The sequence below is a fragment of the Corvus cornix genome, chromosome 2, assembly GCF_000738735.6.
Source record: "Corvus cornix cornix isolate S_Up_H32 chromosome 2, ASM73873v5, whole genome shotgun sequence".
NCBI lineage: Eukaryota > Metazoa > Chordata > Aves > Passeriformes > Corvidae > Corvus > Corvus cornix.
In genome coordinates, this window is record NC_046333.1 from 1,327,764 (window position 1) to 1,339,915 (window position 12,152).

Genomic DNA, 12,152 nt, shown 5'->3' on the forward strand with positions numbered 1-12,152 from the left:
GCACTGGGAAGATTTTTTGGGATCTGGAGGCATCTCCAGAGGGAAAATCCAGGAATTTGGTCACGTGGAGCTTTTGTCAACTCCAGGTGTCCAGACAAAAATTCCAGCATGGAGACGGATCCCAAAGGTTTCCACACTTCCCACTGGAATGCCTAAATCGCACTGGGAAGACTTTTTGGGATTGGGATGGATCTCCAGAGGGGAAACCTGGAATTTTGGTCACATGGAGCTTTCCAGGAGCCCAGACAAAAATTCCAGCACGGAGATGGATCCCAAAGGTTTCGACACTTCCCACTGGAATGCCTAAATCAAACTGGGACGGTTTTTTGGGATTGGGATGGATCTCCAGAGGGGAAATCCAGGAATTTTGGTCACATTGAAATTTCCAGGTGTACCAACAAAAATTCCAGCACGGAGATGGATCCCAAAGGTTTCCACAATTCCCTTCGGAATGCCTAAATCACACTGGGAAGATTTTTTGGGATTGGGATGGATCTTCAGAGGGGAAATCCAGGAATTTTGGTCACATTGAAATTTCCAGGTGTACCAACAAAAATTCCAGCACGGAGATGGATCCCAAAGGTTTCCACACTTCCCTTTGGAATGCCTAAATCGCACTGGGAAGATTTTTTGGGATCTGGATGCATTTCCAGAGGGAAAATCCAGGAATTTGGTCACGTGGAGCTTTTGTCAACTCCAGGAGCCCAGACAAAAATTCCAGCACGGAGATGGATCCCAAAGGTTTCCACACTTCCCACTGGAATGCCTAAATCAAACTGGGACGGTTTTTTGGGATTGGGATGGATCTCCAGAGGGGAAATCCAGGAATTTTGGTCACATTGAAATTTCCAGGTGTACCAACAAAAATTCCAGCACGGAGATGGATCCCAAAGGTTTCCACACTTCCCTTTGGAATGCCTAAATCGCACTGGGAAGATTTTTTGGGATCTGGAGGCATCTCCAGAGGGAAAACCTGGGAATTCTGTCACACAAAGCTTTGTCAGCTCCAGGTGCCCTCAGCTGAGCGAATCCTTTGGAATTCCCAGCGTGGAGATTCCCAGGAATTTTTAAGGCCCAATTTACCTTTTCCGCTTCAGCACCTCCCCTCCCATGGAAAAAACTGGAATCTTTTTGTTCCCCGCCATGGATAAAGGGATAAAGTCTGGAAAATCCGTGCTGCCACATTCGTATCCATAAATATGGAAAACAGGCTTGGGAAGAGATGATTCCCATCCCAATATCAATTCCTTCCAGGAAATTTGGGCAGATTTGGGGATTTTCCAAATCCCAGAGGGTCGGGAATTCCCAGGAACAGCTTTTCCTGAGCCACCACCAAAGAGCAGCAGCAGAATTCCGGAATTCTCCGTGGGTGATCCAAATTTAACTGGACAAAAGGAAGTCGGGATATTCCTCGGGGTGAAAGCGCTTCCAAAGAAACGCATTTCTTAGGGATAAATTGTGGAAATTCATCCCTGATTTCCAGTGGGATGATTAAATCCGCACCAATATCCCACCTTTGGATGGAGCCCATGGATATGTGTGGGATGGAAAGGATTTTTCCAGGAGATCCAAATTTATTCTGGGGTGAAACCGAATTCCCTTTCTGTCTTTTCGGGATATTCTTATCCTTAATTTCTTGGTTTTCCAGAGGGATGAGGATCCAACAGCAAATGAATGGATTGGGAATTCTGTTATCCACAGCTGTGATCCTTCAAATCCTCTGGGATCGACTGATCCTTAGGAGTCAGAATTTGGGGTTTTTTGGGAAGCAAATCAAAGAATCCTTGGATTTCCTGCCGGAATGTGGGCGTTTTCCACGTGGGATTGCTCCGAGAGGTGGGATTGGATTCTCCAAACCTTTGGATGACCTTGGAATTTAAAGTAGTTGGATGTGAAGGATGTAAGGATTAGGATGAAGTGGAAGGACAAGGATTCATTCCTGGAATTTGGGTTCAGCTCCAGAGGGAGGCCTGGGAATCCCCAGTTTAGGGCCAGGTATCAGGACACCCCCGAAATCCCGGGATTTGTGCTAATTCCCGTTGTTCAGTTCCTAATTCTGCCTTTGGCTGGTGTAGGACGACATTTCTCCAAGGAATTCCTAAATTCCTACAAGGTTAGGATCTGCCTCTTCCCCCATGGATTGAAGCAGCACATCCCGAATTAAGGAAACACCGTTTTTATGGAATTACAGCTTGGAGAGACACAGGAAAGAGGGGGGAAAAAAAAGCCATAAAAAGGTGTTGAGGAAACAGGAGAAAAATCCAGGGATGGAGAAGCAGAAACTCCAAGGGTCGATGGATCCCCTTGGGAAAGAGAAGCCACAGGCAGCCGGGAATCAATCCCTAATTTCCTTGGAGAACCATCTCATCCTCTTCCTTCAGGACAGGCAGGGAGTGGAGAGCTCTGGACTGGACATGGCCAGAGAGAGTGAGGAGATTTTCGGGAGAGCCTATGGAATCAGGAAAGGAGAGTGAGAGCAGCGGAGAGCCGGATAGAAACCCTCCTGGCCATCCCAGCGGGAAAAAGCGGGAATGTGGAATTCCAACCACTCCTCTTTGCGTCCTTGGTATCCCCCAACCCAAGGGCTGGCCCTTAAATGAATCTTAATTCCCTCTGGGAATTCGAAATACGGAATTTTCACTCTCCAACTCCCTGACAGGAGGCTGAAGGTCGGAAATGGATGGGAATATGGGATATGGCCTCAAGTTTTCCCAGGAAAGGTTCAGATTGGATGTCAGGGGAAAAAAGGATTCCGAATTGGAAGAGTGATTAAGGATCGGGAATCCAGGGATCCCAGGGAAGTGCTGGAATCGCCCTCCCCGGAAGGCTCCAAACCCCAGGAGATGTGGAATTTCCCAGCATTTTTTAGTGGGATTTGGCCGGAAATAGGATTTGATGAATTTGAGGGGCTTTTCCAACCTGAATTTGGGAACGAAGGAACGACTCCGACTCAAACCGACAGAAAATTTCCCTCTTAGCCGAAGGATCTTATCCCAGTATCCTCGTGCGCTGCCCGCGTTCCTCACTGGGAGGGCGGATCTCGGCGGTGGCACCACGGGAGGAACTTTGCGCTGGCACATTCCCAAAAAAAAAAAAGTGGGAATTACCTCCAGGAATGTCGGTGAGCTCGTTGAGGGGCGGCACCGTGTCCAGTTTGTCGGCGTAGTTTTTGGCCGCCTGGCGCTGGGCGTAGCGAGCCTCGATCTCCTTCCGGGTGCGCGGAATGCGGCACTTGAAGATGCAGCAGAGGGTGATAACTGGGAATGGGAAACATGGAATTCTGGGGGGGATACTGGGAATGGGGAATGAGGGAATGTGGGTGGTAACTGGGAATGGGAATGGGGAATGAGGGAATGTGGGTGGTAACTGGGAATGGGAAACATGGAATTCTGGGGGGGATACTGGGAATGGGAAATGAGGGAATCTGGGTGATAACTGGGAATGGGAAACATGGAATTCTGGGGGAGATACTGGGAATGGGAAATGAGGGAATCTGGGTGGTAACTGGGAATGGGAATGGGAAACAAGGATGTAACTGGGAATGGGAAACATGGAATTCTGGGGGAGATACTGGGAATGGGAAATGAGGGAATCTGGGTGGTAACTGGGAATGGGAAACATGGAATTCTGGGTGGATACTGGGAATGGGGAATGAGGGAATGTGGGTGATAACTGGGAATGGGAGTGGGGAATGAGGGTGGTAACTGGGAATGGGAAACATGGAATTCTGGGGGAGATACTGGGAATGGGAAATGAGGGAATGTGGGTGGTAACTGGGAATGGGAAACATGGAATTCTGGGGGGATACTGGGAATGGGGAATGAGGGAATCTGGGTGATAACTGGGAATGGGAAACATGGAACTCTGGGGGAGATACTGGGAATGGGGAATGAAGGAATCTGGGTGATAACTGGGAATGGGAGTGGGAAACAAGGATGTAACTGGGAATGGGAAGGGGAGTGGGAAACGTGGGAATCTGTGTGATAACTGGGAATGGGAAACAAGGAATTCTGGGGGAGATACTGGGAATGGGAATGGAAACGTGGGAATCTGGGTGATAACTGGGAATGGGAGCGGGAAACAAGGATTTGGGTTGGTCATTGGGAATGAGAGTGGGAAATAAGGAATTCTGGGTGATAACCGGGAAAGGGAATGGGAAATGAGGGAATCTGGGTGATAACTGGGAATGGGAGCAGGAAAAAAGGGAATCTGGGTGAGTTACTGGGAACAGGAGTGGGAGATGAGGATTTGGGTGAGTTACTGGGAATGGAGAGAGAAAAACACGGATTTAACTGGGAATGGGAGAGAGAAACATGGGAATCTGGGCGAGTTAGTGGGAACGGGAGAGAGGGAAGCAAGGATTTGGGTTGGTCACTGGGAATGGAGAGGGAAACAAGGATTTAGCTGGGAATGGGAGTGGGAAACGTGGGAATGTGGGTGATCACTGGGAATGGGAGTGGGAAACAAGGATGTAACTGGGAATGGGAAACGTGGGAATGTGGGTGATCACTGGGAATGGGAGCGGGAAACAAGGATGTAACTGGGAATGGGAAACGTGGGAATCTGGGTGATCACTGGGAATGGGAGTGGGAAACATGGAATTCTGGGGGAGATACTGGGAATGGGAAATGAGGGAATCTGGGTGAGTTACTGGGAATGCAAACACGGATTTAACTGGGAATGGGAGTGGGAAATCAGGAATTCCAGGGCACTTGCTGGGAATGGGAGTGGGATTTCCCTGGCAGCTGGGCTGGAATTCCCAGAGCAGCTGTGGCTCCCCTGGATCCCTGGAATTGTCCAAGGCCGGGCTGGACAATCCAAGAATCCAATCCCAGAGCGGGAATTAAGGAAAAAGACACGGACGGATTGGACAAGGAATTCTTTTCCAAGGAATTTGCCTCCAGGTGCTGCGAAACCTTCTGGCTGACAACGACGGGAACAAAATTTCCCCGGTTGAAACATTCCCAAAAATCCCCTCATGGAGGGATTGACATTGTTTTTCCCGGGAAATAAGGAGAGGGAAGAGAATTAGGGATGGGGAGGGATTTTCCGCCCTTTTTTAGGGGATGGTGCCATCTCGTGGGATGGGCTGGGAGCAGGGATGGGAAGGACGCTCGGATCGGATCCCTGGATCCATTTAATTTTGATTCGTTTTTATTTCCTTACGTCGAATAATAGGAATAGAATTAATGTGGGTGATAATGAAACCTGTTTAATTAACATTAATATTAATATTAATATCGAGATGAATACTAATATCAGCATTAACTAATATTAATATCAATATCAATACCATTAATAGACATATCAATATCAATACCAATATTAATATCAATATCAATATCAAGATGAATATCAATATCAATATCATTATCAATATCAATGTCAATATCAATACCAATATTAATATAAATATCAATATCAATACCAATATTAATATAAATATCAATACCAATATTAATATAAGTATCAATGTCAATATCAATATCAATACCAATATTAATATAAATATCAATAATACCAATATTAATATAAATATCAATATTAATATCAATATCAATGCCAATATTAATATAAATATCATATCGATGTCAATATCAATACCAATACCAATATTAATATAAATATCAATATCGATATCAATATCAATATTACTATAAATATCAATATCAATACCAATATTAATATCAATATCAGTATCAATATTAATATCAATATCAATACCAATATTAATATAAATATAAATATCGATATCAATATCAATATTACTATAAATATCAATATCAATACCAATATTAATATCAATATTAATATCAATATAAATACCAATATCAATATCAATACCAAAATACCAATATCAACACCAATATTAATATTAATATCAATACCAATATTATTAATTATTAATTAATATTTGACAGCCTTCTAATTATCGTTAGCATTAACGATGTCCTTCCAGAAAAATGCTGTAAACAGAAATACATCATTATGTAAATTTGACTAGAAATAGAATTAATTCGTTAGAATCCTTTCTAATAATAGCAATTAATATTGGTGAATCGTGATGTAATTAATTAATCAACACGGTAATATTCCTTCTAATTAACCAACCAATTATTTTTCACGCATAATCGAGGTATTTAATTTCATTTTTATATTCCGCTTTCGTTTTGGTTTTATGTTTATTTCTATTTTCGAATATTTAATTCCGCTTTTAATTGTTTTATTTGGCGATTTATTTCTACTTTTATTTCCTATTTTTATGATTTGTTCGGGTTCTAATTTCCTATTTTGATATTTATTCCTTTTTTTAATTTCCTATTTTGATATTTATTCCTTTTTTAAATTTCCTATTTTGATATTTATTCCTTTTTTTAATTTCCTATTTTGATATTTATTCCTTTTTTTAAATTTCCTATTTTGATATTTATTCCTTTTTTTAATTTCCTATTTTTGTATTTATTCCTTTTTTAAATTTCCCATTTTCACCTTTGGTTCCGGTTTTTAATTTCTTCTTTCGTTCTATTTTTAATTTCAGTTTTTACACTTCGTTCTGGTTTTAAAGGTCATGTTTTAATATTTAGTTCTCGTTTTAATTTCCTATTTTTATACTTGATTCTAATTAATTAATCAATGTGATATTTCTAGCTTTATTTTTTAATTTCCTATTTTTCTATTTCATTCTATTTTTTAATTTTCTATTTTTCTATTTCAATTTTTAATTTCCTATTTTTCTATTTCATTCTATTTTTTAATTTTCTATTTTTCTATTTCAAGTTTTAATTTTCTATTTTTCTATTTCATTCCATTTTTTAATTTCCTATTTTTATATTTCAATTTTTCATTTTCTATTTTTCTATTTCATTCCATTTTTTAATTTCCTATTTTTATATTTCAATTTTTCATTTTCTATTTTTCTATTTCAATTTCCTATTTTTATATTTCATTCTATTTTTCATTTTCTATTTTTCTATTTCATTCCATTTTTAATTTTCTATTTTTCTATTTCAATTTTTAATTTTCTATTTTCTATTTCATTCTATTTTTAATTTTCTATTTTTCTATTTCATTCCATTTCTAATTTCCTATTCTTATCTTTTGGCCGAATTTTAAATTTCCTTTTTCTTACACTCAATTCTATTTTTAAATTTCCTCTTTTTCTCGTCATTTTCCAATTTGATATTTTTATATTTCATTCTCTTTTTAAATTTGACATTTTTAATTTTAGTTCTGTTCTTCATTTCCTGTTTCCATTGCATTCCAGATTTTAATTTTCTAGTTTTTTTATATATTTCCATTTCCAATTTTCTGTTTTTCTATTTTGTTCCGATTTTAAATTTTATTTTTTGTATTTCCCTCGACCTTTGCATTTCCTATTTTATATTTCATTCGATTTTGAATTTCCTGTGTTTACATTTAACTGAATTTTTAATTTCCTATTTTTACATCTATTTCTAGTTTGAATTTTCTCCTTTAATTTTTATTTCTATTTTTATATTTCTTATTCTTATATTTCATTTTAATTTTTAATTTCCTAATTTTATCTTCATTGCCATTTTTAATTTCCTATTTTTACATTTCATTCTACTTCTAAATTTTCTGGTTTTATATTTATTTCTGTTTTCTATTTGACATTTCTCTATTGAATTCTATTTTTAAATTTGACTTTTTATATTCGATTCTTGGTTTAAATTTTCCATTTCCTTCTATTTTCTGTTTTCTATTTTTTATTTTCTATTTTGTTCCAATTCCAATTTTTTTATATTTACCTCGACCCTTTAATTTCCTGTTTTATATTTAATTCGATTTTTAATTTTCTGTTTTCATATTAATTTCAATTTTTAAATTTCCTACTTTCATATCCAATTCTATTGTTGATTTTATATTTCTACCTTTAATTCTCTCTTTTAATTTTCTATTTTTCCATTTTTCTATTTATTTTCATTTTTAGATTTCCTACTCTCATATTCAATTTTATTTTTTAATTTTATATTTTTATATTCCATTCTATTTTTAAAATTTTATATTTTTATATTTTTAATTTTTATGCTTTCATAGCTTTAATTTTATACTTTTTATATTTTAATTTTAATTTTTAATGTTATATTTTTGTATTTTTATTTTGATTTTTTAAAATATTTTCCTTTGCATTTTTCTATTTTTATATTTATTCCTATTTTCTCATTTCCTAATTTCATATTGATTTCTATTTTCTAATTTCCTATTTTTATATTTAATCCCATTTTTATGTTTTAATATTTTAATATTCTAATATTTTAATATTTTAATATTTTAACATTTTAATATTTTAATAATTTAACATGTTAATATTTTAATAATGTAATAATTTAATAATTTAATAACTTTATGTTTTTATGTTTTATATATATATTTATATATTTTTTATATTTATGTTCTTATATTTTTATGTTTTCATATTTTTATATTTTTATATTTTAATATTTATATTTTCATATTTTTATTTTTTATTTTTATATTTTTATACATTTTTATATTTTTATATTTTTGAATTATTTTTATATTTTTATATTTTCGAATTATTTTTACATTTTTATTTCTATATTTTTACACTTTTACATTTTTACATTTTTAATTTCCTATTTTTACCTTTCTTTCTGTCTTTTTAAATTTCCTCCTTGTCGATCCCATTCCAGTTCTGAATTCCCTCCTTTCCTATGGATTTTATTCCTCCCAAATCCCATCTCCAGCAGGAGCAGCCACAGGGGCGGAGTTTGTGCCGTTCCCACTCCGGATTCCCGCTGGGAATTTCCAGTTCGGAGCTGGGACTTCCCTCAGGAATTCTCCTCTAATTCCAGGATATCTGGAAGGAATCCAGGATGATCTGGGATCACCCCCAGGAAAGGAATTCCCTTGGAAAGGGATTCCCGCTGGGAATTTCCAGTTCGGAGCTGGGACTTCCCTCAGGAATTACCACACACAGCCGGGAATTCCATCCCACGGGAATTCCCTCATTCCAGGATATCTGGAAGGAATCCAGGATGATCTGGGATCACTCCCAGGAAAGGAATTCCCTTGGAAAGGGATTCCAGGTGGGAATCTCCAGTTTGGAGCTGGGACTTGACCACACGCAGCCGGGAATTCCATCCCACGGGAATTCCCTAATTCCAGGATATCTGGAAGGAATCCAGGACGCTCCGGGATCACTCCCAAGGAAGGAATTCCCAGGTGGGAATCTCCAGTCTGGAGCCCAGGAATTACCACACTCAGCTGGGATCTTCCCTCAGGAATTCTCCTCTAATTCCAGGATATTTGGAAGGAATCCAGGATGTTCTGGGATCACTCCCAGGAAAGAATTTCCTTGGAAAGGGATTCCAGGTGGGAATCCCCAGTTTGGCGCCCAGGAATTCCCGCGGGATGGAATTCCCAGCTGTGTGTGGTAATTCCTGGGCTCCAGACTGGAGATTCCACCTGAAATCCCTTTCCAAGGGAATTCCTTCCTTGGGAGTGATCCCGGAGCATCCTGGATTCCTTCCAGATATCCTGGTCTCGGATGCCCATTCCAACCCATTCCAAGGGGTGTCCTGAGGGAAATTTGGGAATTTCAGGGCACAGGGAATGTGGAGAGCTCTTCCCAGGGAGGGAATTGCACAGGGATGAAGCCGGATGGAATTCCAGTTGGGAACGGCTGTATCTGGAGAGATCCCGATCCCAGCCCAAAAAACCCCCGGGATTGAAAATCCCTGCTAAAACCACGTGGAAAACCTTGGAATCCCAAATATTCCAGTTGGGAACGGCCGTATCCGGAGAGATCCCGATCCCATCCCAAAAAAACCCTGGGATTGAAAATCCCTGCTAAAACCACGTGGAAAACCTTGGAATCCCAAACATTCCAGTGGTAGAATCCCCCAAAAATTCCTTCTTCTGGAAGACGGCGCTTCCCATGGGAATGAAACGGTCTTGGATGCCCATTCCCACCCGAAGCATTCCAGGATTCCCTGCCAGGCTCCCACACGGATCGGGGCGGGAATGTCTCCTCTGGGATGGCCCCAGCTGATCCCAAGATGAATCCATGGTGCTTCCCTCAAGGATCCCTCATTCCCGGGATCCCAAAAAGCGCCCTGGGGACTTTTCCAGGGGCAAATTCCAGGGGAGGAACGGGAATTCTGGGACTCACTGATGGACAGGACGAAGAGGGCGAAGATCCCGACCACCTGCCAGAGGCGGAGCCCCCAGATGACCACGGTCTCCGACGTCACCGGATCCGGCTTTTTCTTGGGAGGCGCCGTGGTGGCCTGGGAAAAAGGGAGGGAAAAACAGCGGGAAGAGGTGATTTTGGGGGAAAAACAGCAGGAAAAGGGGATTTTGGGAAAAAGGGGAAGGAAAAACAGCAGGAAAAGGAGATTTTGGGAAAAAAGGAGGGAAAAACAGCGGGAAAAGGGGATTTTGGGAAAAAGGGGAAGGAAAAACAGCAGGGAAAGGAGTTTTTGGGGAAAAAGGGAGGGAAAAATAGCAGGAAAAGGTGATTTTTGGGGAAAAACAGCAGGAAAAGGGGATTTTGGGAAAAAGGGGAAGAAAAAACAGCAGGAAAAGGAGATTTTGGGAAAAAAGGAGGAAAATCAGCAGGAAAATGGGATTTTGGGAAAAAGGGAGGGAAAAACAGCAGGAAAAGGGGATTTTGGGAAAAAGGGAAGGAAAAACGTGGGAAATGAGTTTTTGGGAAAAAGGAGGGAAAAACAGCAGGAAAAGGAGATTTGGGAAAAAGGAGGGGAAAACAGCGGGAAAAGGAGATTTTGGGAAAAAGGAGGGGAAAACAGCGGGAAAAGGGGATTTTGGGAAAAAAGGAAAGCAGCGGGAAAAGGGGATTTTGGGAAAAAGGGAGGGAAAAACAGCGGGAAGAGGTGATTTTGGGGAAAAAAGGGAGGAAAGCAGCGGGAAAAGGGGATTTTGGGAAAAAGGGAGGGAAAAACAGCGGGAAAAGGGGATTTTGGGGGAAAAACAGCAGGAAAAGGGGATTTTGGGAAAAAGGGGAAGGAAAAACAGCAGGAAAGGAGTTTTTGGGGAAAAAGGGAGGGAAAAAGAGCAGGAAAAGGTGATTTTTGGGGAAAAAGAGCAGGAAAAGGGGATTTTGGGAAAAAGGGGAAGAAAAAACAGCAGGAAAAGGAGATTTTGGGAAAAACGAGGGAAAAACAGCAGGAAAAACAGCAGGAAAAGGGGATTTTGGGAAAAAAGGAGGAAAATCAGCAGGAAAATGGGATTTTGGGAAAAAGGGAGGGAAAAACAGCGGGGAAAGGGGATTTTGGGGGAAAAACAGCAGGAAAAGGGGATTTTGGGAAAAAGGGGAAGGAAAAACGTGGGAAAATGAGTTTTTGGGAAAAAAGGGAGGGAAAAACAGCAGGAAAAGGAGATTTTGGGAAAAAAGGAGGGGAAAACAGCGGGAAAAGGGGATTTTGGGGAAAAAAGGGAGGAAAGCAGCGGGAAAAGGTGATTTTGGGAAAAAGGGGAAGCAAAAACGCGGGAAAAGGGGATTTTGGGAAAAAAAGGAGGGAAAACCAGCGGGAAACGGTGATTTGGGGAAAAACAGCAGGAAAAGGAGATTTTGGGAAAAAAGGCAGGGAAAAACAGCGGGAAAAGGGGATTTTGGGGGAAAACAGCAGGAAAAGGGGGATTTTGGGAAAAAAGGAGGGAAAAACAGCAGGGAAAGGGGATTTTGGGAAAAAGGGAGGGAAAAACAGCGGGAAAATGGGATTTTGGGAAAAAGGGAAGGAAAAACAGTGGGAAAAAGGGATTTTGGGGAGAAGGGGAAGGAAAAACAGCAGGAAAAGGGGATTTTGGGAAAAAGGGGAAGGAAAAACAGCAGGGAAAGGAGATTTTGGGAAAAAAGGAGGGAAAAACAGCGGGAAAAGGGGATTTTGGGGAAAAAAGGGAGGAAAGCAGCGGGAAAAGGTGATTTTGGGAAAAAGGGGAAGCAAAAACGCGGGAAAAGGGGATTTTGGGAAAAAAAGGAGGGAAAACCAGCGGGAAACGGTGATTTGGGGAAAAACAGCAGGAAAAGGAGATTTTGGGAAAAAAGGCAGGGAAAAACAGCGGGAAAAGGGGATTTTGGGGGAAAAACAGCAGGAAAAGGGGATTTTGGGAAAAAAGGAGGGAAAAACAGCAGGGAAAGGGGATTT

The 12,152-nt window shown here is 40.0% G+C and overlaps 1 protein-coding gene across 1 annotated transcript in view; it reads right to left on the reverse strand.

Annotated features, from left to right (window-relative positions):
• TMIE (transmembrane inner ear) overlaps positions 1 to 12,152 on the reverse strand; it is a 32,307-nt gene that overhangs the window by 17,138 nt on the left and 3,017 nt on the right. Inside the window, exons 2-3 of the mRNA XM_039549337.1 lie at positions 10,157 to 10,274; positions 3,108 to 3,257 (exon numbers count right to left, since the gene is read on the reverse strand). Of these exons, the coding sequence (XP_039405271.1) occupies positions 3,108 to 3,257; positions 10,157 to 10,274 (268 nt within the window). The remainder of the gene's footprint in view (positions 1 to 3,107; positions 3,258 to 10,156; positions 10,275 to 12,152) is intronic.